General features: G+C 41.7%; 1 protein-coding gene and 1 non-coding gene across 4 annotated transcripts; one reads left to right on the top strand and one right to left on the bottom strand.

Moving 5' to 3' along the window:
* Positions 1 to 909: 909 nt before the first annotated feature.
* On the bottom strand, positions 910 to 27445 carry aspm (assembly factor for spindle microtubules). Of its 3 annotated transcripts, XM_040046293.1 has the most exons (27): positions 26608 to 27445; positions 26332 to 26475; positions 24025 to 25570; positions 23206 to 23301; positions 22112 to 22213; positions 21861 to 22007; positions 21523 to 21762; positions 21381 to 21448; positions 21138 to 21279; positions 20016 to 20146; positions 19159 to 19334; positions 18307 to 18452; positions 17971 to 18056; positions 17666 to 17878; positions 16495 to 16699; positions 16004 to 16152; positions 15427 to 15555; positions 14925 to 15119; positions 11585 to 14589; positions 9967 to 10270; positions 9648 to 9797; positions 9373 to 9564; positions 5270 to 5462; positions 4154 to 4308; positions 1817 to 1993; positions 1534 to 1706; positions 910 to 1447 (listed from the first exon to the last, which is right to left on the bottom strand). In XM_040046293.1, the coding sequence occupies exons 1-27, from the start codon at positions 26881 to 26883 to the stop codon at positions 1345 to 1347; spliced, it is 8643 nt and encodes a 2880-aa protein (XP_039902227.1). In that variant the 5' UTR covers positions 26884 to 27445; the 3' UTR covers positions 910 to 1344. The 3 variants fall into 3 exon arrangements, with proteins under 3 accessions (XP_039902227.1, XP_039902226.1, XP_039902224.1); XM_040046292.1 differs by having other exon boundaries at positions 9967 to 14589; positions 24025 to 25567; positions 26608 to 27307; XM_040046290.1 differs by having other exon boundaries at positions 9967 to 14589; positions 26608 to 27305.
* A 32-nt stretch (positions 27446 to 27477) lies between these two features.
* trnah-gug lies at positions 27478 to 27549 on the top strand. Its single transcript has one exon. It is a non-coding gene; the product is annotated as a tRNA-His (tRNA).
* Positions 27550 to 27998: the final 449 nt, after the last annotated feature.

The raw sequence follows: 27998 nt of genomic DNA, 5'->3' as shown, positions 1-27998 counted from the left end.
TGCAGCTACAACAAAAAAAAAAAATAAAAAAATAAAAAAAAATGGGACTTTATCTTAAAGCAAGACACCAGAAGCACTCTTATTTTTTGCACTTTTATTGACACAGCAACAGGTCAGTAACTCAACTTTAACAGTACTGAGGTCTAATTCCAGGAGACTCATGTCTAACCATTACCTACATTTGAGCAGGGTACTGTGTAACATGGCCACTGTAAGAAGTGCATATTCCAGATACTCTTAACAGGAATAATAACAGTATAAAATACTCATGACTGAATGTATCAAACATACATTTTGCTCTTACTTCACATTTTAATATTTTTAATGATAACATTATTAGGTTTTTAATGTCCCTTACTGCAGAATAAAGATTTCTTATGAAAGTTTGGTTTTGTTTTGGTTTTATCTTTAGCTCCATTCTAAGAAAATGACCAGCTTCAAGTGTCCTCATTGTAGGACACATACAGGATGTCATGCTGAAATGTAAAGCACTTACAATAGAAGCCACTAGAAACAAATTATTCCAGCCTAATTGATGACATTTATGGCATTCAGGTTTTCAGGATTTTTATCGGTTTTTAGCGTTAATTTGTTATCGTTTTTAATCGCCAACTCTGTTATCCTGGGTCTTTTCACGTGTTATGAATAAATCTTTTTTTTGGTACCAATACTAGTTTTTTTGTTGTTGTTGTATTTATCCGCGACACCTTAAAGGCCGGTCCGTTAAATTTTGGTCCGTGGCGCAAAAAAGGTTGGGGACCGCTGCCTTAAATGAACTTATATGAACATGACAAAAATAATTTTCACTGGTCTGGTTTGCTTACTGCTCTTTCAACTCTTCAGTGGTTATTGTCACATAATGACTGTTGCTTATGATTATCTAACAGGGTGTGGCTCATTTTTACCCACTGTCACACCTTAACCATTAACCCCTACTGTAGTCCATTTTGTAAATTTCAGTCATTCTAAGTGTGAGTGGAGGATTATCACAGGACTTGTTAATCACAAGTCAGCAGCCAATGACACACTCCTGCACCCATCTGTTCATACTGTCTTCTTGTTTGCACAGGCCGGTATTACATCAAAAGGGATTTTAGTAAAAACTGCCGTTTTGGGAGTAATGGCGATCCTGACATGTGCTGTTACAGGTTAACCTTGCATGCCTCTCCCCACTGTAGTAGATCCAGAAGAAACAATTTAATAGACAAATCCATTTTATTATATACATAAAAATGAATTGGTTTACAAAAAATAAAAATAAGACGGCAATAACTTTTCTTACGTTTTTAAAAAGAAGATCATGGATTAAAAAAAAAATATATATATATATATGAGCATGTTTATTTACAGCACAATGGACAGTGTGTTCGCCACCATCTGAATGGCCCTGAGGGGGTCTACAATGTCTTTCAGCTTATCTCGCCTGAGAACCCAATCTGGTGCAAACCTGAAAGAAAACAAAAAACTTTTAGTTATCTCTGGAAACATACAAGCACTCTTACAGCGTATTATGTAACTCAGGAATATCCATACTTTGGTGCAGCGCGGGATTTTCGAGGCGCCACTGGAACGAAGAAGCTCCCGTTGATCGACGCGCTCATCTTCTGCTTGATGATTGTTCTTTCTGTGTCCATCTTGTGTTTGCGAGCAGTGAGGCGGTAAATACTGTGGATCCTATCCAAGACCTTGGGTAGCTTTTTGACCTCCTAAAGAAAATACAGTAAGCAAAATAGTTAGCATTTTCTCTTGTGTAAAAATATCATTGATATTGGTATTTATGCACTCGTGTTATCTGTTTGTTACAGTGTCTACGGACCTCAGTGCGTTGCTTGTCCTGCAGCAGGAGCGCAAGAAGGAAACAGGCCTTAGTGAAGATGCTTCCACCCTTTTCTGCCACTTTATCCCCTGCCTTCTCCCGGTATCTCTGCAGCAGGTCCAGCAGCGTCTCCACAGAGTTTTCCACTGAATACACCGCCTCAATGGTCTTGTGGTACTGAGGAGGGAGGGGAGACGATGTTAGTCCTGCACACTTAAACAACACTAACGCATCCACTGTTGCATGTTCTAGTTTGGCTGAAAAAGACAGAAACACTCAAAAATGAACACCACCCCCGTCCACTTTGTTCTTCATATTTAATGCTTCACGCACACACAAAAAAGTGAACATAATACATGTTTTATCTGCTACATATCCACATAAATGGTCACTTTGCAGTTAAATTAGCTTTACAGAAAGCAGTTTCTTATAGATTGTAGATGACATGTAAGGCCTTAAGCAAAGCTGTTAAAGCCACAATCATGATACAGCTTCCATGCTGGTAATCTCATTTCATTAAACACTGCACAGAATGATGGGAGGTGTAATTTCTCAAAACTAAGCAGGGATTAGTTTGTCCTATTGTTTGATGTTTTAGAACGGTACGAATTAACCTGTTTTTGTCAAATGAGTCTGGTGGCTTTTGTGAGGGAACATATTTGGATCCAAAAGCTTTACATTCCCATACAAATGTTTTGCTGCTGCCCTCATCCACAGCAGTGTAAGCTTCTCAAAAGCACGGGTGTGCTGACGGTCATTTACCATCGACAGTACACAGATTACAGGTTTATTCAACCCCCACTTGTCTAAACAATCCCTTTCCAGCCAGAAGATTCAAAACAAATAAGTAAGATGTCTGGGTCTACCACGCCAACATGTTCCCGTCACAGTCAGGCAGATTATGTTGCAAGAAGAACAAAGTTCACAGCGAGAAGAGAGAAATCGACAACAGCAAACAGTCTGACAGAGGGTCAGATCTATATACAGGAAATGGGAAATGCTTTTAGAGAAAACAGGAAAGCTTGATAACACTTTAGTTCAGATATTTTCAGACAACCAGAGTTAAGTGATAGAGCTCTTTAAATGCATCTTCTCTGTGTTCTTGCAAGTTACTGTTTAAAATAATGCAACCAAAAATACTGCTGAATTTAAGAAATACTGGATAGTGATGCAGCACCAACTTTTATATACTTTTATGTACCTTTATATGATGACACAAAATGTCTAGCCATGAGAATACTGTATAAAAGTACTCTGCATTTACTATATCTGTACATAAATAAGTATTTGTTACCACCTTATATTACAGTCACACTAAGGAAAACAATGGCTGGCCCAAAACCATTGTGTAAGTGTGTGATAGGTTGGTTGCTGTAACTAGGGATGTCACCAGAACCAATATGTGTTGTATCATTTCCTACCAAAATTCTGAAAATGTGAGTAAGGACTGATATCCCAAAAAGCCGTATGCAAGCATGTTACTGTACTGTACTGAAATTGTGTGGCCTAAGTGAACTAAAAGAATAGCTCCCAGATCAGTTTGAATAGATCAGCGTGAATGCTTTTCAATTAACATTACAAACATCCAAACCATTATCCTGCTTTTATTATGCCAAAATGTAAATTACCAACAAAGCTGTGAAATCAGCTTTGTTCCACTGGCTAAAATGTTTGCAATGGCTAACATTAAATGCTTATGCTAGTGTAATATAACATTAGTAGGCTATATAATGTTAACATTTTAAATAAATGATCTGCCAGTGTTTTGAAAATGACTTTAATGAGGCAGTTTATGGTCGAGTATGCGAGATGTCACTTCAGATCATTTCTGTTTTGGTATCGAATTGGGCTGTGAGAATTGTTCAGTTCTACTGCTGTTTGTACCGACTACTAATGTCCAGTATCGTGACACACCTAGGTGGAAATACTTGCTAACTTTTGCCAAATGTGAAGAAATTCAATGCAACCAATGGGAAACTATCATTTCTTTCTAGTCACAAGGAGGTTGCTGTCCTACCCTTAGTCTTAGGTGAAATCTGACACTGACATTGTTAAATATGCTGGAACTGAGGAGTGGAGGAGGTGGAGATAGCAAAATATAAGCTAAAACATATCTCCTCCATTTCATGTGTCTTCAGACAGTTAAAACAGCTTAATCTAATGTTGGGCCTGTAGGAAAAGAAAAACAAAAACAAAGAATAAACAACTGTCTACCTTCAGCTTTAATGTCACACTAAACAAATTAACCGGTTTACCTTTTATGTTTATAACCTGAGAGTACCGGATTACTTCATGAGGAAGCATTAAATACAAAGTGCTCTTCTGTGTCTGCAGTACCTTGGAAAGGTTGAGAAGTATCTGAATGGAGAAGGTGATGACGTCCATGCAGGGGACGCTCCTGTTACAGCAGCGGATTAGTGTGAAGATGACGTTAGTGGCTCCGCTCTCCACAAGCCGCTCGCAGCACTCTGGGGACAGCCTGGTGGCGGTTTCTGCACACGAATGCAACATGCAAACACAAAGGCACGCACAAAGAGATTTCAGTCAGGACAAATCATAAGATGCACTCTTACATGAATAAGAAGTATGCATTTTGGCCAATTAGGCACATATATATTTACACATTTTAAACTATAATATATTTAATAGATTTGGGAGTGATTGCAGAAATAGTCCCTAAAATATTACCCACCATAATTCAAAGACCAGAAGTGGGTTTTGATTCTACACGTCACACATTAGAAAGACAAGAAAGAAAAAGAAATGCTCCAGAAATGCTGAAGCGTTTTAAAGAGGCAGTTTCTCAGAAGAATTTCTAGTAGATACGTCTATGGTATCAATTTAAATACTCATTCTCGAGTTGTCCATTCACTCATTTATAATGGTCCTCAATGTTAAATTGCATCGAATATCTCATCTAAAGATTATTAGAATGAGGAGAAATATCAGCATGCAAGAGGCACAAGTACAAATCAGTATTGAATATCTGCTATCTTTAGGCCCTCAGGCAACACTGCTTTAAAACCAAGCATGGCTGTGTCATGAAATCATTGCCTGGGCCCAGGAACACTTCCAGAAATCACTGTTACTTCACAGTGAAAAGTAACTATATTACTGGGACCATCTAAATGTTTGGTAGGAACTACATGCATCTTCTGCCTCTCATAATGATATGTGAAATAATTCGTCATTAATTCGTCATGGCTCACGTGTGCTCATTCACTCAGTTGAAAATAATGTCTGATCGTAAGCTGAGTAAACTATAACTTGCATGGCGTTTGTTCAGTGCTGTGGTGGGGTGAGCCAAAGATATTGTCATTAAGCTGTTTAGTGTTACATAAGTTGCCACATCTAAAGCTGTGGGATGACTTGCAGGGAAAATGCTGTTTAAAACAATTTTTCCATTTTTGTACTCAGCATGAGGGGAAACGAGTAGACAACAAAAAGCCTTACCAAGATTTTTCAAGGCCTCCAGAATGTACGAGAAGTGTTTATAACGAAGAAGGTAGTCCAGTGCAGATGAAGTTTTATTGCACAGTTTGTCTTCCTCTCGGACACTGGCAGTGACCACACGTAAGCGGTGCCTCAGCTTTACAATCTTGGGATTGTCATTCAATCTGCGGGAGCAGTGTCCTCTCCACAGAGCCTAGAAGGAGAAAGTGGTTAAAATTAAATTAAATTAAAAACAAACAAACAAAACAAAAACTCACATTAGTTTCAAACTGTTGGAAAACTAAATAAGTTAACAATTTTCAGGGCAAAATGTGTATAAAATTATTTGATTTCCATCAATTCATAGCAAACATTTTGCTAGTGTAAACTGTTATTAGAAGTATTAAATATTAACAGCAAAATTAAAGAAATGATCCCAGCAAGGCTGTTATTGCCTTACTTTGTAGGTTGTAACAACATTTTGCTGACTACATTGTCCACAAATATCAAAATGATGAGGATAAAGTAAAGATTGGATAACAAGTTGTTGCTTTTAATTTTGGTAACACTTTAAAACACAGCCTGCAACTAAGGGAGTGATTCCTCCATCATTAAATTGAATTTAAATTTATTTTTCTTTTAATAACAATGTCATTATAGTTACCTACAAAAACTCGGGGGTTGGGAGAAACTCAATTTTGTTTTTAAAACATCTGTCATACTCACAAACATGATGAATATTAAGAAAAGATGTTAAAAAAAAAAATAATAATAATAATAATAATAATAATAATAATAATAATGATGATAATGATGATGATGATATACAAAGGCACAATTAATCTACTCCATACTATGACATGTCCATAGAACAGTACAGTTTATTTATGATGTAAAATTGGGAAATTGCTTGTCCATAAAATTTCCGTGAAATTGGGCAGTACTTAAAAGTATAAATTGTGTCTTTTTTCCTATAAAATACCTTAAGTTACAAAATTATTAACGTTACTTATGCATTACATAAATTCTCCTCTGTAATTTGCTATATTATTGTAGTCAAGGGGTTTGTGTGTCCCAAGAACTCCAGGGGCTATGCACTCGAAAGGCCTTTTGCCCCTGGTAGGATCTCCCATGGTAAATTGGTCCTGGGTGAGGAACCACACAAAGAGCTGTTCAGAAGACCGTTATGTGTACACAATCAAGGGAACAGTTCACCCTGCCTGGGATAGGGTTAGTGGAACTCTGCCCTGGAGCCAGGCCTGGGGAGGGTACCTGAAGGAGAGCCCCTGGAGGCCTGACCGGACGCAACCTGGAGAAGGCAAATGAGCATTTCCTCCTGTAGGCCCACCATCCACAGGAGGGGGTTGGGTGCTATAGGGGTTGGGTGCAGTGTGTGACGGGTGCCAGTCAAGGGAGACCCTGGTGGACCCTGGTGGGCTGATCCCAAGCTACTGAGGCTGGTGAAACGTCAACTTTCTGGTGGAGGTGGAGGAGGAGCATGAGCTGGTGTGTGAGGTTGAAAGGTACCAAAGAGATATAACCGGGCTCACCTCAATACACAGCTTGAGCTCTGGAACCAGCCTCCTGGACAGGGGCTGGACTCTGTCCCAGCTAGAAGTTGCTTTTGGTGACAAGCGGTATCTTGGCATGTCCTTGGCTGGCTGCCTGTATATTAGAGTTTTTTTCCCGGTAGACGAGAGGGTTTGATTCCTTGGTGTGTTGCTTGTTAATATGAGCCATTCGGCCCTTATACAACCGTTGCAAGAGCTTGGTCCACATTACTGGCAATAAGTCAGATTCATTCCCAGTGGGTATTGGATTCTTCCAAGGGTGCCCTTTGTCACCAATTCTGTTTATAATTTTTATAGACAGAATTTGTAGGCATAGCAAAGTGGCAGGAGGCTTTCACTTTTGTGGTCCCAGAATCTCTGCTTTTCATTGATTATGTTGTTCTTTTGGCTTGATCAGGTCTGTCGCCTCCAGCTGACACTGGCCAAGTATAAAGTGGTGGGAATGAGAATCAGCACCTCCAAGTCTGAGGCCATGGCCGAAGCATCTTGGGCTCTTGTTCATGACTGAGGGGAGCGGGAGACAGACGGGTCTATGGTTGCAGTGATGCTGAACCGATCCGTTGTGCTGAACAGAGAGCTGAGAGTAAAAGCGAAACTCTCGATTTACCAGTCAATCTACGTCCCTACTCTCATCTATGGTCACAAGTAGGGGTGGGCGATATAAACGATATACGACAGAAACGATATAAATTTGGCCAACGATAGAGATTTTGACTATACCGCTCTACCGCATGTTTATGATGCCTGTTTTGGTTGAAAGCATCGCAGCGGCTACAACCATTATCATCTGCAAATTATGCCCGGCGACAGTCATAGCAAAGAGACGAAGCACTTTTAGAATATGAGGAAAGCCAAAAACTGCGCGTCCTCCACTTCCGTTAATTTGATTCATTTATGTTGAATTCTCTCACAGCTGTTCCTATCCCCATGTTGTTGCAGTATATTAATAACTAACCTATTGTGGATGAAAAGTCTCAGTTGTTCTCCTGACTGAAGTTTGGCCCGTGTATAGCATCCTGCTATGCGATTGCATTCGTCCCTGACCACCAGAATCCCTCATGTTAACTTTTATCGAGTGGAAAAAAAGTTGGCGTTCATCCTCCAGCTTCACTGTGCTAATGTTATGCTAACATAGCTGTGTCGCTAGCAATCAGGTAGCACAACATTATACACCAGGTAGTCCAACTTCAGTAACCCTGCAAACGCCACTGCTGTTTAGTTTTCTGTCTTCATTTATGTTGGAAGTGGTACCAGAGCTGTACGTTTTAATTAGTTTCAAAAATCTCTCAGTCAGAACATGGTATGAAATGTTTAGGTGGAAACTAGCGAGCTAACTTCCTGTTAACTTCTAACTCCGTTAAATTTAATAACTTCTGTTTTCATGGATGCCTGGATGTTAAACTTAATTGTTACACCTGGTAAAGCAGCAACGCTGATGATTTTATTAAAGATGAAAGAATTTAGACCGTTTTTAACGCTCAGTGTTCGTTTGACTTTGGGACCTGAAGCGGAAGGAGTTTTGGACCCAGATTACTCCGCGAAGCTCCTCACTATGGCAACCGTAATGCTCTGACAATCCATCAAGCAGTGCGGCTTACCAAAGTTGTACTAAAACATTTTTTAACAGATTTCTGCACGCCCAAATCGGTTTGAGGTCAGTAAGCACAACCAGAATTCATACACAAGGCACACTCTCGATTTTGGAGAAAATGAAAGGATTTTATGTGTGCCTTATAGTATGGAAAATACGTTATAGAGAAGAAAATAATATATTGCGATATATATCGTTACCGCACGTGCTTCAAATTATATCGCGATATGGATTTTAGGCCATATCGCCCAGCCCTAGTCACAAGCTCTGGGTAATGGCCTAAAGAATGAGATCAGGAATACAAGTGTCAGAAATGAGCTTTCTTGGAATGATGGGTGGCCTTTTTACTTAGAAATAATGTTACTGTAGAGCCGCTATACCCTCTACAGTAAAAGGAGCCAGTTGAGGTGCCTTATCCAGGAGGCATTCTTATCCAGGAGGCATTCTTATCCAGGAGGCATTCTTATCCAGGAGGCAGATATGAATGCCTCCTGGATAAGGTGTTCTAGGTCTGTCCCACCAGGACGAGGCCCCGTGGCAGACTCAGAAGATATTGTAGAGTTTATATCTCTTGCCTGGCCTGAGAACATCTCTGTGTTTCTCAGATGAGCTGGAAGAGGTGGCTGGGGAGAGGGGAGTTCTGTGCATCCCTTTCTTTGCTTACCTATGGGTTGTCATATAAAGTGTTACCTATATTTTCTTTGTAAAATTAGGCCATGTTCGCAACAGTCAGATGTTAAAAACAGTCCTCCTCCTGAAATTGTTTCCCCAGTTATAATGTCATGGACTGATGATTGTAGAAAGAAAAGATTTAGCAGATCTTTAATGGGCTGTTCTAACTGAAGTGACTGAAGGTTGAATGAACTTTGGACACCTAAATATAGACTGAATTGGAAATCTGCGACTCTCCCCTTTAAAATTACAGGCAACATCTTTACCACACTCAGCACTGGCTACGGTACCTGGGCCTTGAGAATACCCTGCTGAACCCTCTTCTGCCGCCTGAGGAGGAGGAATTTCCAGACAGCCTGCTGGATGACAGTCGCAGCCTTGTGGCGACGAGCTAGCCAGTGCCTGACTGCTCTCTGAGCTGTAGCCACCTTCAGCTTGTATTCCAGATAGCGTCTTCTCTGTTGCCTCGCTCTCACCAGTCGCTTTAAAAAAAGTCAAGATGCCATTTGTAAAAACTGTTGTACTCTTCAATAGATGTAGCACTGTGGATGTTTTGTGACTCTACCTGTATGGTGATAACAGAATGGATCTGTCTTTTAGCGGACTCCAAAGCCCAGTGAGCTCTGAGTGCTCGTTGGATCTTTATGGCACTGAGATGGTGAAATATGGCCGACGTAAAACGTAGCCGCCTCTCTGCACGAGCAGCCTTTAGTACCTGAAAAACATTGGCTTACATTTAACCAGCAACTTTTTTTTTCCCCTCCACATAACACATTGAGACTGCTTACTACAAATCACATTTCAACACTGTGAGACTCCAAACAAGCTGCAGTTCCTCTTAATTACGGTACTCTGTTTATTTTTGTACTGCAAATGAACTTTACCTGCTGTCTTGCAATCCAGGCTTGCCAGTGTTTCTGAAGTGTGATGGCAGCTTGCCTCACTTGGATGTATTTGCTTCTCTCCTGCCTGCCGAGCTGCACTGCTCGAATCCTCCGCTGAAGTTTCACAGCTGCATCTTTCTTTCTTTGGAAGATACGTCGTTCCACCAAACATTTCCAGCATGACTGGATTACAACAGCAGCATGATTTTGTCGGCTAACATCCCTCCTGACGCGCCAGCCTCTCAATGCTGCCTGGAGAACTATGGCGGATTGTTTCAACTTCAAAAACTTTGCTCTTTCTTGCCTCTGAAGAACACGAGCCCGATAACGTCTCTGGATGATGATGGCAGATAGACGCATGGCCTGGAATTTGACGACTTCTCTGTGTTTTCTGAAGGCAGACTGGATCACAGTAGCAGCTTGATGCCAACGAGCAACTTCCTGTCTGACCTGCTGCCCTCTGTACGCTGCCTGAAGAACAACAGCAGCTCTGCGCAGTTTCTGATATGTTTGCAACAGTTTCTTTGCTGCTACAGAGGCTCGATATCTTCTCTGAAGAGTCAGGACAGAGGATTTCAGAGTGAGATACTCCCTGTGTTCGCAGTGAGCTCTGTAAGCTCTCTGGATAAAACTGGCAGCTTGATGCTGTAGTTTGATCATCTGTCTGGATTTCATTCCACGATATGCAGCCTGTAGAATGATGGCAGCTTTTCTAACCTCTTGATAATGTTTCACCACAAGGTTTCTGGTTCTTTGAGCTCTGAACCTCTGCTGTAAGACACAGGTTGCCCAGGATTGTCTCCTGAACTCTGATTGAAGTTTATATCTCCTGAAGTTTGCTTGAATGACAGTAGCTGCTCTGTGCATCTTGGCAATGTCAGACCTGACACGATGACCTCTGAAAGCTGCTTGTAGGACCACAGCAGAATGTCTCATTCTTAGGAAGTTTTCCCTTTCTTGCCTCTGAAGAACACGAGCCCGATAACGTCTCTGGATGATGATGGCAGATAGACGCATGGCCTGGAATTTGATGACTTCTCTGTGTTTTCTGAAGGCAGACTGGATCACAGTAGCAGCTTGATGCCAACGAGCAACTTCCTGTCTGACCTGCTGCCCTCTGTACACTGCCTGAAGAACAACAGCAGCTCTGCGCAGTTTCTGATATGTTTGCAACTGTTTCTTTGCTGCTACAGAGGCTCGATATCTTCTCTGAACAGTCAGGACAGAGGATTTCAGAGTGAGATACTCCCTGTGTTCGCAGTGAGCTCTGTAAGCTCTCTGGATAAAACTGGCAGCCTGATGCTTTTGTTTGATCATCTGTCTGGATTTCATTCCACGATATGCAGCCTGTAGAATGATGGCAGCTTTTCTAACCTCTTGATAATGTTTCACCACAAGGTTTCTGGTTCTTTGAGCTCTGAACCTCTGCTGTAAGACACAGGTTGCCCAGCATTGTCTCCTGAACTCTGATTGAAGTTTATATCTCCTGAAGTTTGCTTGAATGACAGTAGCTGCTCTGTGCATCTTGGCAATGTCAGACCTGACACGATGACCTCTGAAAGCTGCTTGTAGGACCACAGCAGAATGTCTCATTCTTAGGAAGTTTTCCCTTTCTTGCCTCTGAAGAACACGAGCCCGATAACGTCTCTGGATGATGATGGCAGATAGACGCATGGCCTGGAATTTGACGACTTCTCTGTGTTTTCTGAAGGCAGACTGGATCACAGTAGCAGCTTGATGCCAACGAGCAACTTCCTGTCTGACCTGCTGCCCTCTGTACGCTGCCTGAAGAACAACAGCAGCTTTGCGCAGTTTCTGATATGTTTGCAACTGTTTCTTTGCTGCTACAGAGGCTCGATATCTTCTCTGAAGAGTCAGGACAGAGGATTTCAGAGTGAGATACTCCCTGTGTTCGCAGTGAGCTCTGTAAGCTCTCTGGATAAAACTGGCAGCTTGATGCTGTAGTTTGATCATCTGTCTGGATTTCATTCCACGATATGCAGCCTGTAGAATGATGGCAGCTTTTCTAACCTCTTGATAATGTTTCACCACAAGGTTTCTGGTTCTTTGAGCTCTGAACCTCTGCTGTAAGACACAGGTTGCCCAGGATTGTCTCCTGAACTCTGATTGAAGTTTATATCTCCTGAAGTTTGCTTGAATGACAGTAGCTGCTTTGTGCATCTTGGCAATGTCAGACCTGACACGATGACCTCTGAAAGCTGCTTGTAGGACCACAGCAGAATGTCTCATTCTTAGGAAGTTTTCCCTTTCTTGCCTCTGAAGAACACGAGCCCGATAACGTCTCTGGATGATGATGGCAGATAGACGCATGGCCTGGAATTTGACGACTTCTCTGTGTTTTCTGAAGGCAGACTGGATCACAGTAGCAGCTTGATGCCAACGAGCAACTTCCTGTCTGACCTGCTGCCCTCTGTACGCTGCCTGAAGAACAACAGCAGCTCTGCGCAGTTTCTGATATGTTTGCAACTGTTTCTTTGCTGCTACAGAGGCTCGATATCTTCTCTGAACAGTCAGGACAGAGGATTTCAGAGTGAGATACTCCCTGTGTTCGCAGTGAGCTCTGTAAGCTCTCTGGATAACACTGGCAGCTTGATGCTGCAGTTTGATCATCTGTCTTAATTTCATTCCACGGAAGGCAGCTTGTAAGACAACAGTTGCATTTTTCTTAACACTCAGGGCATGCACCTCTGCTCTCATCTTTTTGTTAGCTCTGTAACGTGTTTGCAATACAGTGGCTGCCCAGCAGAGCCTCTTGTAGTTGTTTTTCTGCTGGTACATTCTATACTGAGACTGAATTGTTACAGCTGCCATGTGCTCAATACACAGCCGCTTTCGAACTACATATCCTCTGTAAGCTGCTTGTAGACAAACTACTGCCCTTCTCTTTGAGAGATAGTCCAGCCGTGCTTTTCTTGCCAGGGTTACTGCTCTGTACCTCTGCTGACAGGCCAAAACTGCCACTCTGACAGCCAGGAAGTTTTTTCTATCCCGGATGCCCAGAAACTTTCTCTGAATGACTGAAGCAGCTTGGTGCATGTTTGCAATCTTTCTCCTGGCCTTGTGGCCACGGTATGCTGCTTGGATTACTATGACTGCATGTTTCATTGTTCTGTAACTCTGCATCTGTTGATCCATGAGCCGTTTGGCCCTGTACCTTTCCTGAATAATGATGGAGGCACACTTAAGGGCAAGGTAAGCCACACGCATTCTGTGCATCCTGAAGTGAGCTTGGATTGCTCTGGCTGCTTTATGTTGCCTCTTCAAGTCCCGCCTTTCTCTAAATCCCCGAAACACAGCTTGTATCTTAACAGTCGCCTGCTTAAGTTTTCTGAATTCATTTAGCTCCACCCTCCACAGCAAAAGAGCTCTGTATCGGCTCTGGATGACAATCGCTGCACTGTGAAGCAGAAGATAACGTTTCCTACATAAAAACATCCTGGCTAAAGCCTGAATGACAGTCGCTGCCTGGTGCTTTTTCTTCAACTCTGCCCTAACTCTCATCCCTCTGAATGCAGCTTGGAGAGTAATGGATGCCGCTTTCTTTTCTAGGTATCCTCTCCTCATCTTCCTTCCAGCCAAATAAGCTCTGTAATGGCTCTGTAGAACCACAGCTGCTGCCCTCTTGGCTCTATACTCTGCTTGCACTTTGTGCCGACGATAACAAGCCTGTATAAAAGATGCACACTGATGCCACTTTTCTATCCTCTTCCTGTCCACTCTGCCTCTCCAGTTAGCTTGCACAGTGAGCACAGCGGCCCTTAGAGAGTTATATTCATTCTTTGTCTTGCGACTCAAAAGTGTTGCTCTGTACTTTTGCTGTATTAGAACTGCAGCTCTTTTCAAGATCAGGTAGCGCCTACGGGCAGCGTGCTTCCTAAAAGCTGCCTGGATCACAGCTGCTGCCCTGTCCTGTTTTTTCAGAGAGTCTCGAGCCACTTTCCCACGATACGCTGCCTGTATGGTAACAGCCGCGCATTTCATCCTGACAAACTTTTTCCTCTCCGCGTCTCTTGTCATGGAAGCTCTGCACCAGCGCTGGATTACGACTGCAGCGCACCTCATTTCCGACACTTCTTTTCTGACAGCGTGCCCTCTGAAGGCACTCTGGATGACAACAGCTGAGTGGTGCTGCAGTTTTAATGTGAGAAAACGGCGCCTCTGTGCAAGGCCTCTGTACTGAGCCTGAATGAGGAAAGCACTTCCCTTGATCTTTCTGTACTGATTGAGACACTTTTGCATCCTGTACCAGGACTGGATTCTCACAGCAGCGGCAGTTCTTTGGGACATTTTTCTTCCGTACCATTTCTTAAAAGCAGCTTGTATCACTCTGACCGCACAGTTTTCCTTTTGTATTTTCTGAGCTTTCCATCTTCTATAGCCTCTTTGTATTTTTACCACAGCGCTCCTAAGTAAGAGATAATGTGCTCTGTCTCTTTTTGAAATGGCCCATGCTCGTGAGTACTTCTGAATGACTGTCGTCGCCCAGTAGATTTTCCCATAAGCGGAGGCCGCCCTCCTCATTCGCCATTGTGCTTGGACAACAATGGTATGATATCTGAGGCACTGGTAAGCCCTCATGGTTGAAAACATCCTCCACTGAGCCTGCAAGGACAAGATAAGACCCATTTAATTCAAAGAACAAAAACATGTGGTAGCTTCATTATGCTGGATTTATCCTTGATATGACAAAACAGTAAAATTATCCAAAAAAAAAAAAAAAAAAAAAAAAAGTGTAATCACAGTGTTGACTAGACAGCACATTAATAGATGATCATGAACATCAAAATGTCCTTGAACAAAGTCATTCACAACTAGAAACAAAGTCAGATTAACCATCACCTGAGAAGCTGAATCTAGTTAGATTCAAAAAGCCAAAGCCATATGTGACTTTGTCAAACACCACTTCTAACCCTCAGATATATAACGCACATACACACCTGGATGACGGTTGCGGCTTCATGCTGCATAGCCCGAAGTTGAGCCTGTTTTCTAAGTCGCAGCTTTTTGCGGGCTGCATAACCTCTCCATGAGGTCTGGATGACGACAGCAGCCTGGTTCTGCCTCTTAGCTCTGCGCCTCTGAAGAAAATTCCTCACAAATACTTGGATTTTCATGGCAGCCATGTTTCTTTCCTGCATGGAAACAAGAAGCAACATTAAACACATTATAACCTTCTCTACAGAGGTTACTTTTTTGGTAGCATTTTGTAAGCGTATCAGTCTGCAAACATGATGGGTGTAGAGTTAACAATCCTTTAACGTGTGACTTACATCCACCAACGTCTTCGAGGTTCATTTATTGACAAGTACACCTCAAACACCCATAGTTACCCATGACCAATATTAGGCCAGTATCAGACATAAAGGGCTAAAGGGTCTCATTAACACTTGACTTAACTGTGAGTTTAATTTAACTGATAAATAAGTAAAAACCACAAACCTTGTAGAGTTCTAAATCTTTCTTGAGCTTGTATTTCCTCCAGGCTCCCTGTATGACCCGCGCAGCTCTGGTTTCGTCCCGTAGGTCCAACAGGCGAGCGCACAGGAAGGACAAGTACGACATCACCACCTGCAAGTCAGTTTACGTGGATGAAGACAGTGCTGCATTCTCTCTCACATTTTGGTATATTAAATATCTTTACAATTGAGGCGTTAAAAGCCTTATTTTACCAAATCCTGAGATTTTAAAGACAAATGATTGCAAGAGAGTTTGTCCTCATGGGGGAGGAAATTCCTGTAAAGTGAGCTTAATTCATTTAAAAGCAAACATCTGTCACAGAGCTACTGAATCAGAAAGCTACATTTGTATTATTGTTTTTACACATGATCATTTATACATCTGTAGCACAAGACTGCAGGCAGGGAATTAGCTTAGTGCAGTGCTGGGAATGTGTTTCTCTTTGTTAAGTACATATAAAACACACTGAATGTGGATTAATAATCAGTTGTTATGAAATTCACCAAAAACAATGTTCTGTGTTCCTGCAAGCTATGACACACCTCCCACCTGGTCTCACCTTCTCATTGGGGATAGTGTTGGACATGTCGGCCGGGTTGATCATGGCGGGCACACCGCCCAGAAAAGACACCGCACTGTTGACCAGTTTGAAGTTGCTTTTCTCGTTCTTCAGTAACTCTTTAAACTCCAGCGATGGAGAATCAGGTCCTGTTGGCGAATAAATAGATACTGTCAGTAACAACTCTCTTTTGTATTGTGTATGTATTTTGATGTTATGACATCACGAAGCTGAGGTAACCGTGACTTAAAAAAAATTTAAAAATTAAGATGTAATGTAATAAACATACTGTGTGTTATTTATTTGTTACATTTCTTTTTTATTTTTTCAAATAATTCAGAGTTCCTTTCATATTCACTGTTTTCATGTTCTGACAGACTACAAATGTCTGTTTGAGGTACAAACATCCAAGTGAACTTTTTTTTTTTTCCTCTTTAAATCCCCCCCGGCACAGATGGTTGCACTAAGGTTGCAGCACACAGCTGACATACCGTTTGGGCCTGTGGGCAGGGAGTCAAAGGAGCTGTCGGAGTCGCTGGCTGAGCAGCTGAGCTCCAGTCGGCCTCTTGGTGAGCACTCGACAGTCTGAGTGGTGCGGTGACTGACAGACGCTTCTGGCAGGAGACCCGGGTGGTAGTGGTGGATAAGGTAGCACAGGACGCGGCCATCCGAGAACGTCACGGTGAAGTTCTCCACCTGCACACACACAGGCAGAGAGAGACTTTATTTATCGTTTCCAACTATCGTTTTCTGAAAATTTCTCTCTCTATATATCTATTTATCTATCTATCTCTATCTATCTATCTATCACAATGTCAAGGTTGCGTTTTGTGGCAAATATGATAATTCCAAAGGTCAGCAAAAACCAACAAACCTGTCATTTTGTATCACACAAATATCATTTATATTTACAGTGTTGTTTCGTTTTGTTCTTCTGAAAGCCCTGAGATGCCACCGAAAAGCATATTTAGGGTTTAAGCTATAAAAAAAATAGACATTGAAAGACATTTTTCAACCACATCCAAAATTTGCGGGTTTTGGGTGCTCTAGCAATGTAGCCCACCACGAATTCCATGGTTCAGCTAAATGTATCCTTGTTTGGATAACTTGCCTACAACGCACATTGAAATGGGTAAATGCCTACACTGCCTGGGTGAAAATATATCTTTGTAACATTGTATAAAGTAAGTCACGTGAATGCACAAGGTTATCTTCCATGTTCTTAAAATCTGTGTCTAAATCATGATGCGGTCTTTGCAAAGGAGTTAGAATACATGCATTGCAAATAAACTGAGATTTAGTAACCTAAATTAGATTATTTATTTATTTATTTTCTTTATAAAAAAAAAATGCAAACAAGAAGCTGCAAAGGTTATAAAAAGATGAAGATGATAAGCAATGAGGAAAAGTGTGTAGATATAATCTAAAAGCGACACAAAACAATGACCAAAATCTACTGTATTACAGCTTTGTAAGATCAAGGTAACGTTTTATTTAGTGTGCATCAACCTCAAGTTAAAAAAAATGTAGTTAGTGGGCAAAGTGTAAAAGCAACCAGTAAAAGAGATAAAACTTAAACAAGCCTCAATTAAATCAGTTTAATTCTGAATGTGAAACTATTTTCTTTGGTTTCTTAGCTAAAATTAAACTATTTAGTCTCACCTGCAGGTTGTAAAAGTCACAAACGGAACGGACCCAGTCCATAAGCAGGGTAACTTTGGTGCTGCCATGTTCGTACGGGACTCTGGTTTTTGCAGGCGTCTGCCGAAGACCCCGATCGGCCTTCAGAGATGCTAGCCTCCGTTTAGTCCTCAGGGTTTTCTTCAGAAAGCCAATCTCCTCCTTGAGCTGATCCTCATTCAGAATCACCTCCACCTGAACATATGATGCAGTAACACCATATCAATCAACTCTCTTCACTTATTGGGATGGGGGTTCTCAAATGGGGGAAACAAAGGCATACACACATGAAATGCAAAGATGATTTTCCACAGCAGGCTCAGTGTCTTTTCTCTGTGTCCATCCACAATGTCTCTTGAATCAATGGTTGAGCCTGAAAATAAAAACAAAACATTTAAATACCATCAAAGCAAAGTTCTGAATTTTCTTTTCATGTAAGCTCAATAAAGTTTAGTAAGAAAAAAAAGTCAGCAGACTACAAGGTGATATAGAACTTGTTTACACTCAAGGCAAAACTATAGCAGTGAGATTTCCAAAGAAAGTGTCTGAATATAAAACACAACTAATATGTTCATATCTTAAACAGTATATACAAATTTGATTTTCAGAAATTGATTAATTACCACGTTCGTCCTTCAGGTCGATCCCTTTGCTTTTGAGAACTTGTAGAGCGACATCGACGTTGTGGACCTTCTGCAGGCGGCTGATGGCCGGGAGGCGGAGCTTCACAGATAAACTCCAGTCCTGGACAAGGAGCTCCATCACTCGCCTAAAGCAAAAAGATGATCCTTAGCTTCCATCATCATCATCATCATCGCTTCAACTGATTTGTCATGCAATGAAATGTTTATGTCACACATTTAAAATCCCACAGCAGCTGAACATAAACAAGTATCTAATGAGAACCTGATCCACACATACAGGGCTAGTCAAGGTCAAATCCAGCTTTTGCCAATTTAAATCTGGTTCATGTCAATTTGAATTCTTTAAATACATTTAATTAAATGCTGTTATAACCCTAACTACATGTTGGCCAATCAGAGTACAGGACAACATTAGGGGCAACATACCCACTTGAAATACAGGATATTTTAAAAAATACCCATGTAATTACAAAACAGAAAAATATGTAACATTAAATTGCATCATATCCTGTAGGGAACCTGAGACAAATAAAATGGAGTCAAAGATTTGCTCTGAATTTTCTTTTCTATTTAAGGAGCAAATACAAAAAAAAAAAAAAAAAAAAAAAATTATTTAACAGACTCACAGACTTGAAACTGAACCACTGTCAGGGCTGTCAAAGAGCCAATCCTTCAGTGAGAACTCAAGGAAGGAAATCCCCTGTCTGAAACCGCCTTGTCTGAGAGTCCTTAGCTCCCAATTCCCTTGCCTATCTGAGCCTGACCTCTGAGAGAAGCACACACGCATCTGGGATCCAAGCATCGCATTAAAATTCATGCCGACACACTCACACTAGACGAACGCCACATTTTAAGTCAACTGCCAAATTCTTCACAGCGAAGTCGAACTCGTCCAGGGGCGTCTGAACGTGGGAGACGGGTAACCCGAGGTAGCTGAGGTGCCGCGGGAGGATCCCCTCTCCGCTCAGGAAGTCCCTTGAGAAGGCCAGCAGCAGGTCTTTACTTGCCTGTTAAATAAAAATGTAAAAAAATTGAGCAGTACATAGCACGACAGAGGTTAACACAAGCCAAAAAGACCAGAAAAGGGGAAACTGTTTTTCATGCTTTTATTTCAGTCACTCTTTGCCTCCCTCAGTAAAACCTCCCTGGATCGTCTCCAGCTTGTGCAAAACGCTGCTGCGAGGCTCGTTACCACATCCTTCGAGGCCTCTAACGTCACACCTCTGCAGATCTCACTGTGCTGGCTCCCCATTAAATTTCGAATTCAATTCAAACCTCTAGTTTTTATCTTCAGGCCTCTTCATGGTGAAGCATATCTGTACAGAGGTTAACTTTTCACCAGGACTCTTGGGTCGCCTGATCAGAGCTTATTATCCATCCCTAAATCTAGAAGAAAAACTAACTAAAGCTAACTGAGCCTTTGCAATCGTGACCCTTACTCTTGAGATCTCTCTCCTCGATTCTTTGATCCATGAGCTCAGTATACTCAAAAAGCAGTTCAAGACTCATCTTTTTAACCTATTTAAGCTTTTTTTTCCTTTATCATCATTCCAAAAGCACAATGACATCATATGCTCTCCCATTCAATACCAAGAAAAGAGTCTAACTATCTTAAGCTTTTATTCAATGTACAAAAATTGTAATTTTCCACAAATGTTTGTTGGTGACACATTGTGTCTCTGGCGTACCTTGAACTCAGCATCAACACAGAACAGACAGGGGTCGTGTTCAATGAGCCGGGACTCTTTGGCTTTATCCAGGAAACACACGAGCAGCAGCAGCTTCTTCAAAGTGAAGCGGGACAGCGCCTCCTCGTGGCCTAACCGAGAAAAGGTAAACAGGCATTCATACAGTGACAATAAAGACAATTTCCAGTTTACAAAGGAAATCTTATTTTGATCACAAGATATCCTTGTTTTAAAAAGTAGTCTTTACACTCCCAAGTTGTTTGAGTTATTTAATTGCAAGTGGGATTAAAAAGGAATTCCAAACATCTACAAAATCAGGAAAGTATTTCCTTCATCCTTTGCTCTGTCATCTGTCTTGGGCTCTTCAGCATTATGTTCCCAGATTAATTTTAGGAATAAAACAACATTAGAGGTTTTGGGACATTAATCCAATGAATCCAAAGTGATCTTTAAGCCTCATGAGAACTAATCACATTCAAAAAGTAATCGGTTACTCAAAGTGAAGAGGGGAAAAGAAAAAGTGAAACATCCTGTTTTTCACCTGAGTGTTAATCAATTATGTTTGCGTTTGGAACATTTGAATAATCATGATCATCCAAATAATCATCACATCAACTGAAGCAACTGCAGCTGCACATTTCAGACAGTTATAGATCTGGCAGCATAACATTGAGCATCATGCACACTGTATCTATATTTATTAATTAGTTATATTTATTTGGTTGTGCTGCCCATTTCCTCATCTATTTTACTTTTTTTTTTTCTCTCAGTCTAATAATATAAAGCACATCTATTCCAGTGCAAAATGTCATTGTTGTTGTGTTGTTAGAAGGAAATTAAAAGTTTGAGTCAGCGAAGGAATAACAAGAAGTCGGTTAATTAAGGTTGCACTCATGCCCAAGTTGTTAATTTTCTATAATAAAGTGTTTCTGTCTGGTGATGATAAAGGCAAACCGAGACTTGTGCTACAGCTCAAGTGGGAAATTCAAAAGCAAACCTGGGCTGATAAACACACAAACAATGCCCCATTTTTAATTACTTTGAATTCAATTAAACTAAAAGTCTCGGCTCTCCTGGTATTTCTATTAGCTCTGACGCTGACCCAACATCCTCTCAAATTACCATCTTTGTAAAGGTGGGGCACTCGGGGGTGTCTGAACTCTGCAGCAATGTCCGGGTTCCACAGCAGTCGCTGGAGGATGAACACAGCCAGGCCCAAGGTGTCGCTGTTGCTTTCCAGTGAGATCAGCTCTCCGTAGATCGTCTGAAGATGAGCAATATTCAGGGTAAAAAAATAAATAAATAATAACATTGTTGGAAATGGCAAACGCTGAACATCAGAAGAAAACACATGTGTCAGAATACCTCAAGTCCGATCCGTAACCACAGAGGGTTGTACGAGAGGAGCCAGTTGAGGACTTTTTTACGTTCACCTGAAAGATGACACGAACAGGCCTTAGTGACGGGAATCTCAGAGCATTGAGCTTTCATTAAGCAGGACTCTTACCTATGTCCTTCCAAAGGTGGCGGTCCTTCCTGACAAGCAGCCGCCGGGCCTCCACCTCCAGTTCGAGCCTCTGAATGGCCTTGACCATGGCGTCAGATGTGAACAGCTGACAGGCGGAGCGACGGAGGCGATTTAGCTTGCGTCTGGCTGTGTAAGTGCTGAAGGACATCTCCTCTTTGGTGGGAGCTTTGGGCACACTATACTTGTCGTCACCGCCCATAGCAAGGGACACAGCATTTACTACACGAGACACACAAGAGGAGGGTCCAGATTTAAGAGGTTAGAGATATTTAAGGTGTTACCATGATCTTCTCATGTTTGAGCCTGCTGCCTGTTACCTTTGGCGACTTCGGTGTTGACCTTAAAGTCATCTGGGGTGAGGACGTAGTTGATCCACCATGTGAAACCCCTCTCCTGCTTCTCTATCCACCTCTCGTCGTAAAACATGTTCTTGGCAGCAAACGGCATCGGGTGTCTGGGTAGAGCTGAAAGAAAACAGTACAAAAACAAAAAAACAAACAAATTAAAGATAAAAGCAAATCACAAAGCTCATTTCACAGTGTTTATCATTCTTCCAATGTTCACAAACCTGTTTGTGCAGGCTTAATAAAGCTCAGCTTCGACTGTGCCACAGCGATTACTTTTGCTGTCTTCATAGAGGGAGCACCAGGTGCCTTTCGAGATGGAGCACCTGTGAACAACAGAAGAAACTGTTATTGACGCCATTATCCTCATCATCATCAGCTGCTCCCTTTATGAGTCGTAACAGGGTATCATCCTTCATTCACACACGTATGTTCTATCACACTGACTTTCACTCTTCTTCCTTCCCTCAACTAATCGCAGCAGATCGCCGAGCCTGGTTCTGTCAGAACTTTCTTCCTGTTAAGTTTTTCCTTCCCACTGTCACCAAATCCTAGTGAGTCGTGTGATGGGTAAAGATAGTTGAAGAGACTCCTATCTGACCATACCTTTCAGCCACCCTGAAATTCCTACATGTCTTCATACATGTCTTGCACCACCCTCACATACTTCACTGTGACACCTGACTCCCACATAAATGACCACAGTTCCACTCTTGGCACACAATCACATGAAGTATTTGGTTCTTTGCTGCAGTTAAACATATATTATGTTATATGTGTTATATTATGCCCTTTTCCAGCTCCATACTTTTATCTTTGGACTCACACAGATCAAAATAATCTGTGTTGGTCTTATGGCTGTGATGGAGTAGTCAATTTTCTTTAAGGAGGATGCTTATTGAATGAAGTGACTCAAAGCATCTCTGATAACCATAATAAGAAAAAGCTAAATGATTGACTGGCAACCTGTCAGGGTGTAGCCTGGCATTCACCCTGTGACAGCAGGACTACGTCCATCCCCTGCAACCCTGAACTGGATAAGTGATTAAGCAAACAGATGGATGATAGCACTTCATGTCACTTTATAGGCTAAACACACTCTTTTCCAATCTTTTTAATTAAGCTGTTTTGTTTTTTCCCCACCAATGGTACATTTCCTATCAAAGTCAAGGAAAAGAGTTTTTAGCTCGTACGAATGACAAGCTAACTTATTACTTAAAACTTTGGCCCTGAGTTGTACGAATATCCATTTTTGTAACAATGCAGAAAGGATTATAAGCATTATTTAACCCCAATTTATCAACATATTCCTGTATACCTTGTGAGACGGCTTTGGAGTGTGGTAGCTTAGCCTGGGCGGGAACTGCAGACTTCATAGTCCTTAGAGATGATGCGGTCACTGAGCGAACTGAGCCTACGGGGAGGGATAGAAATTGCATCAGACTTCAATAAATCCACAATATAAGGACATTAACCGTCAGCAGGTTATGCACCTTCAAACTGCCAATATTACAAACACGGCCTGAAAATAACACCCCGTGCTCCGAGTCCAGCACCAAAGTTTAAAATAACGATATCTTTTCAGTTCTTATTTTATTTTACAACCCTGTGACAGACTGAGAGAAACTCCAGCTTCCCATGATGGATGGCTAAATTTATTTTTTTCTGTCTGTCATTTAGCCCTTTGTTTAGGGAATGAAATCTTTTTAAAATCAACTGAACTGTCACTGGTTTTGTAGCCAGTTTGCAAAACTGATGTGACAGATAAATATCAGCCAGTGACATCCACTAATAATCAGTCAGCAAGGACAACATCGGCTGATACCAACATCAACCGATACTGGCATGAGCCATATATCACTATCACCAGCAACCCTTTTATTGAAAGTGAAATAAATAAATAAATAAATAAATATGTGATACAAAAAGAAAACAAATGTGTTATGAGCATAAGTAGCTTAAACAATTCAAAAGGTGCTGATTTAAAGTTTGTGGAGATATCGTCTAGATTTTTTTATTCCTCCTCTCTCTGAACATAATAGAGCTGTTAGTATAAAGCATATCTAAAACAGCAGACACACAAGCTACAGCCTCCAGCTCAACAAAGACATGAACAACCTTCTTGAAGGAGGCTCACCTGATGTTCTCTGCCTTTGTGATGCACCTCTCCTCTCCTGGACTGATCGGGAGGGCTCGGTTTTCCCAGGAACTACCTTGCTCCTTTTTACCTGCTTGGTTTTCCTGTCATCTTCAATCTTCCCATCAGTTTTCAGAAATTCCTCACTCTTCCTCTTCTTGCTCTTCGCTACTACGTTAACGGGAAACAAGTCTTCCTGAACATGAGGAGGTGTAAAAACTGCTAGGGGCTGCTCGTACACTTTAGATTTTGACAAAAGGTCATGATGATGAGGAGAAGATGAGCTCACAGGTGTTGGAGAGGCGATGGTAAAAGCAACAGGAACAAGGACTGAATGAGGTGGGGACGTTACTGAGAAAGAAAAGCGAGAAGGAGCCACAGGTGGAGGGGAGGAGACAGGGAAGGTGATGGGTGCAGGTGAGGCAGCGAGCCTCGGGCTGGTGCTGGAGGAGATAAACTCTGGGACCTGAGGTTTGTCATCACACGGGCTGATTCCTTTGTCCGAGTCTATGACAGGAAGGCTAGGACTTTCTGGACCCGACTCACACGGACAGCTGCCATCAGACAGCTCCAGCGTTTTCTGCAGGAGCCTTCGTCGTGACTTCTTTATTTTCCTTCCACTTGAACCATTTGCCTCCACCGGTGCCTTACCTTTTGTCACTGTGGCAGAGGTGAAAGAACCTTTTTTTGTCCCTCCAGGAAGTTTATCAGCCTCCGGAACACCCAGCTCTCTCACTTTCTCTGCCTTTTTGCTGACAAAGAAAGTAAGTCTGGGCTCGCTGGACTCTGACAGCTCAGGGCTACCAGATGACGCTTTGAGGACATCTGTGTCAGGTCGACAGCCGTGTTTTTCACTGTTAGATTCGAGCGAATCTGAAAAGTTACAGCTCGAATTATTATCTGGAGGGCTGGTGTTAACATCGATCAGATCAGAGTCGATGAGAAACAGGGCCTCTTTCAAAGATGGGAGGGGGCTTCTAGGTAACTCACTGTCAGCAGCAGCAGCTGCAGACTTTGCAGTAGCAGGGAGTGGGATTTCTGACTCAATCCAAGGCATGAGCTTCTTAAACCTCTCTGGCGTCCCAATTGGCGACAGCGTCCTGTTGAGGATTTTGGTAAGATCTTTGTTTTCAGGTTTTCCTGCAAGGACATCTGGGCTCGCGGACATGCTACCAGAGTCTACCACCTGTGCAGCCGGGACAAGCAAAATCAGCGGAGAGTTCCTATTAAGTTGTTGAACGTTCTCCTTTTCTGGCAAGACCAGAGACTGTTGCTCCTGGCTCAGATTTAAGGCTTTCTGCTTGTCTGATTTCAGGCAGCGATCCCCAGCGGGGCTGTGCTTGGTTAGGGACCTCTCTATGGCACCTTTGCCCTCGTTAAGTGAAGCGAGCGGGCTGCGTGGCTTGTCCCGTTTGTACTGTGGATTTCGAGACACTTGGAAGGTTTTATTGGCAGCCATCTTGAGAGGGGGGTGCTCGACCTTCCTTCTGAGTGTTGTCATTTTTTCACCCTCTCTCTTGCTTTTGATTGTGTCCCATAAGGTCTTCTGAAAACACACACACACATTTTCAATGATGTTTTTTTAACTTGCAGCCTACAAAACAAATCATACAAGCTAGGCCTCCAGTTAAGGCTATAACTGCCTCATAATAATCAGACTAAAGAGTCATACCAGTTATTACTGAAAGCACACATCACAACTGCACTGAACTCACCAAATATCACCAAAAGCCTTACTTTTGTATCTTACTGTTGGTACAAAAAAGGCAAGGCATTTTCTCATTTGATGAGGTCAAATGTGATATTTTTTTACCTAAAATAGCTTAAAGTCATTCATTCACATACAGCCTAACTTAACCTCAAGTGAGACAGGCCAGTGGATGCAATCTATGTTAAAAACACTGTTACAATAGGCAACATTAAAATAAAAAATAAAAAAAAGCTGAAACCAGACACAACACAATGATGAACATCCTGATATAAATATATCTCAGTTTTCACTGAGTCTGTCATTACGTGCACATTACAATTTACAGATCAATGACCATATTTCATATCCAACAACTTGTCTTGATCTAAAAATGCTTTTGTTTTACTTTTCACATGGTTTCACTTCTGTTTAGTGACTGACATGACCTCCGATGATTAACAGTGCATTTTGGAATAAATAATGTCTTCACTGCTGCTTTCTTACTTGGCAGCTGCTCATCAAAACATACTGCAAAGTGAAGGCGGAAAAAAAAAACTTCAGCTATCTGAGAGTAACATTAGCTGTAAGAGCCTCCGTGTAAAGCTGTGGATGCTTACCTTTTTCCTTTTTGGTGCCTCTGCTCTCCCCAGCAGGACAGCCTGGTGTTTGAGGACACCACTGGCATTTAAGACGATTAGCTCTCTGATCCCACCTTCTTCGGTTGGCGTCCAGGTCACCACCAGAGTGAACGAGCCCCCAGGCTGGAAACAAGGACCGACTCTTATAAACAGAAATCTTTAAGAATGTATTTAATGATATGAAAATCCCAGTGGAGTTTGGAATCTGGTGTGTGAATGGGTACTCGTGTATTTTCTGTATAAGCTAAAACATACCTGGATTTTGAACGTGCTGCAGTCCACTGAAAAGCCTTTACTTGAGGGGATCTTGTCAACAGAAACCTCCGCTGCAGCATACTCTGTAGGGTTCTCAATCCTCAGAACAGCCGACTTGGAGGTGCCCAGCTTAACCGACCCAAAGGTTACGAAAGGAGCCTTTGAAAACTGGATCAAACTCAGGACAGGAACATCGTTCTCTTTGTCTGTGTAGTCTCTCCTTGTTGGACTGAAGTCCAAAAATCCTATCTGTCCCGAATGTACGCCTTGTGCCATTTGTAATTAATAAAGTCAATCTTGTAGCTTATAAAATGAATTAGAAAAAAACAGCTTAGTTAACATTAATTACATGTTAACTGTTTCCAAATGGCCGTTTAGACCCAACACTTGTTAGCTAGCAAACGTTCACTCTCGCTTCCTTCGACAACACACTGACAGACAATCTAGTTTGAAATTCGGACGTCTTGTTTATTGAACCAATGATAAACGAGAGATAACGACCCCGTAACCAATGGGTAAAGAGAATGCATTGAATCCGTATGAATACACGACGGTTGACCAATCAGCAAGCGAATACGTTTTTAAAACGCCGTAGGCTACGCCCACACCACGAGGCACAGAAAATATGTCCACTCTACTGCGTGAAGAAAGTAGAGCCATAAGCAAACAGACCGCAAACGTGTCTCTCACCGTTTTAGAAGTAACTTGCTGCTCGCTCAGCAAAGTCTGATAAAAACTGTAATTCGAATTTCTAAATGACTTTTCTGTTGGTCCCGTATTGGCCATAATTAATAGGATTTTAGTGTTTCACCACCATGCGAGCATAGGGGTTCTGTCAACGACCCATACTCCCTATCCCACGGATAGCTCGCCGTGATCGTATAGTGGTTAGTACTCTGCGTTGTGGCCGCAGCAACCCCGGTTCGAATCCGGGTCACGGCAGATTTTTCCCTGCAAAATATATTATTTAACTGAAATAAAAAGTAACACAAATCCTGTCGGATCAGGCATGTTTTAAGTTATTTCTGAACTAGGAAGTAAAAAAACAAAAAACATAACTGAATTGTAATTGGAAAGCAACTTTAACTAGCACTTTGGCTGTCGTCCTTAACACTTGTAAGATCTTTATTCGCTCTCTAAGATACGATAAGATAACCTTTATTAGTCCCACACGTGGGAAATTTGTTTTGTCACAGCAGAAAGTGGACAGTGCAAAAGTTATGTAGCAAAAATTAGAATACAATAAGAATAAATACAGTACACAACTGTACAGAATAAAATAAAATACTATAGTGACGAGTGCATACCCCAAAATATTCCCGTTTGTCTTAGTTACATATAAACAAGCGTAAAAACAAAAAATACTGAAATTACCAAAGAGTGACTAGGTT

This window comes from Simochromis diagramma, unplaced genomic scaffold, assembly GCF_900408965.1.
Source record: "Simochromis diagramma unplaced genomic scaffold, fSimDia1.1 OVJJ01000553.1, whole genome shotgun sequence".
NCBI classification, from domain to species: domain Eukaryota; kingdom Metazoa; phylum Chordata; class Actinopteri; order Cichliformes; family Cichlidae; genus Simochromis; species Simochromis diagramma.
The sequence above is the reverse complement of the archived record's forward strand: the minus strand, read 5'-3'. Positions and strand labels throughout refer to the sequence as shown.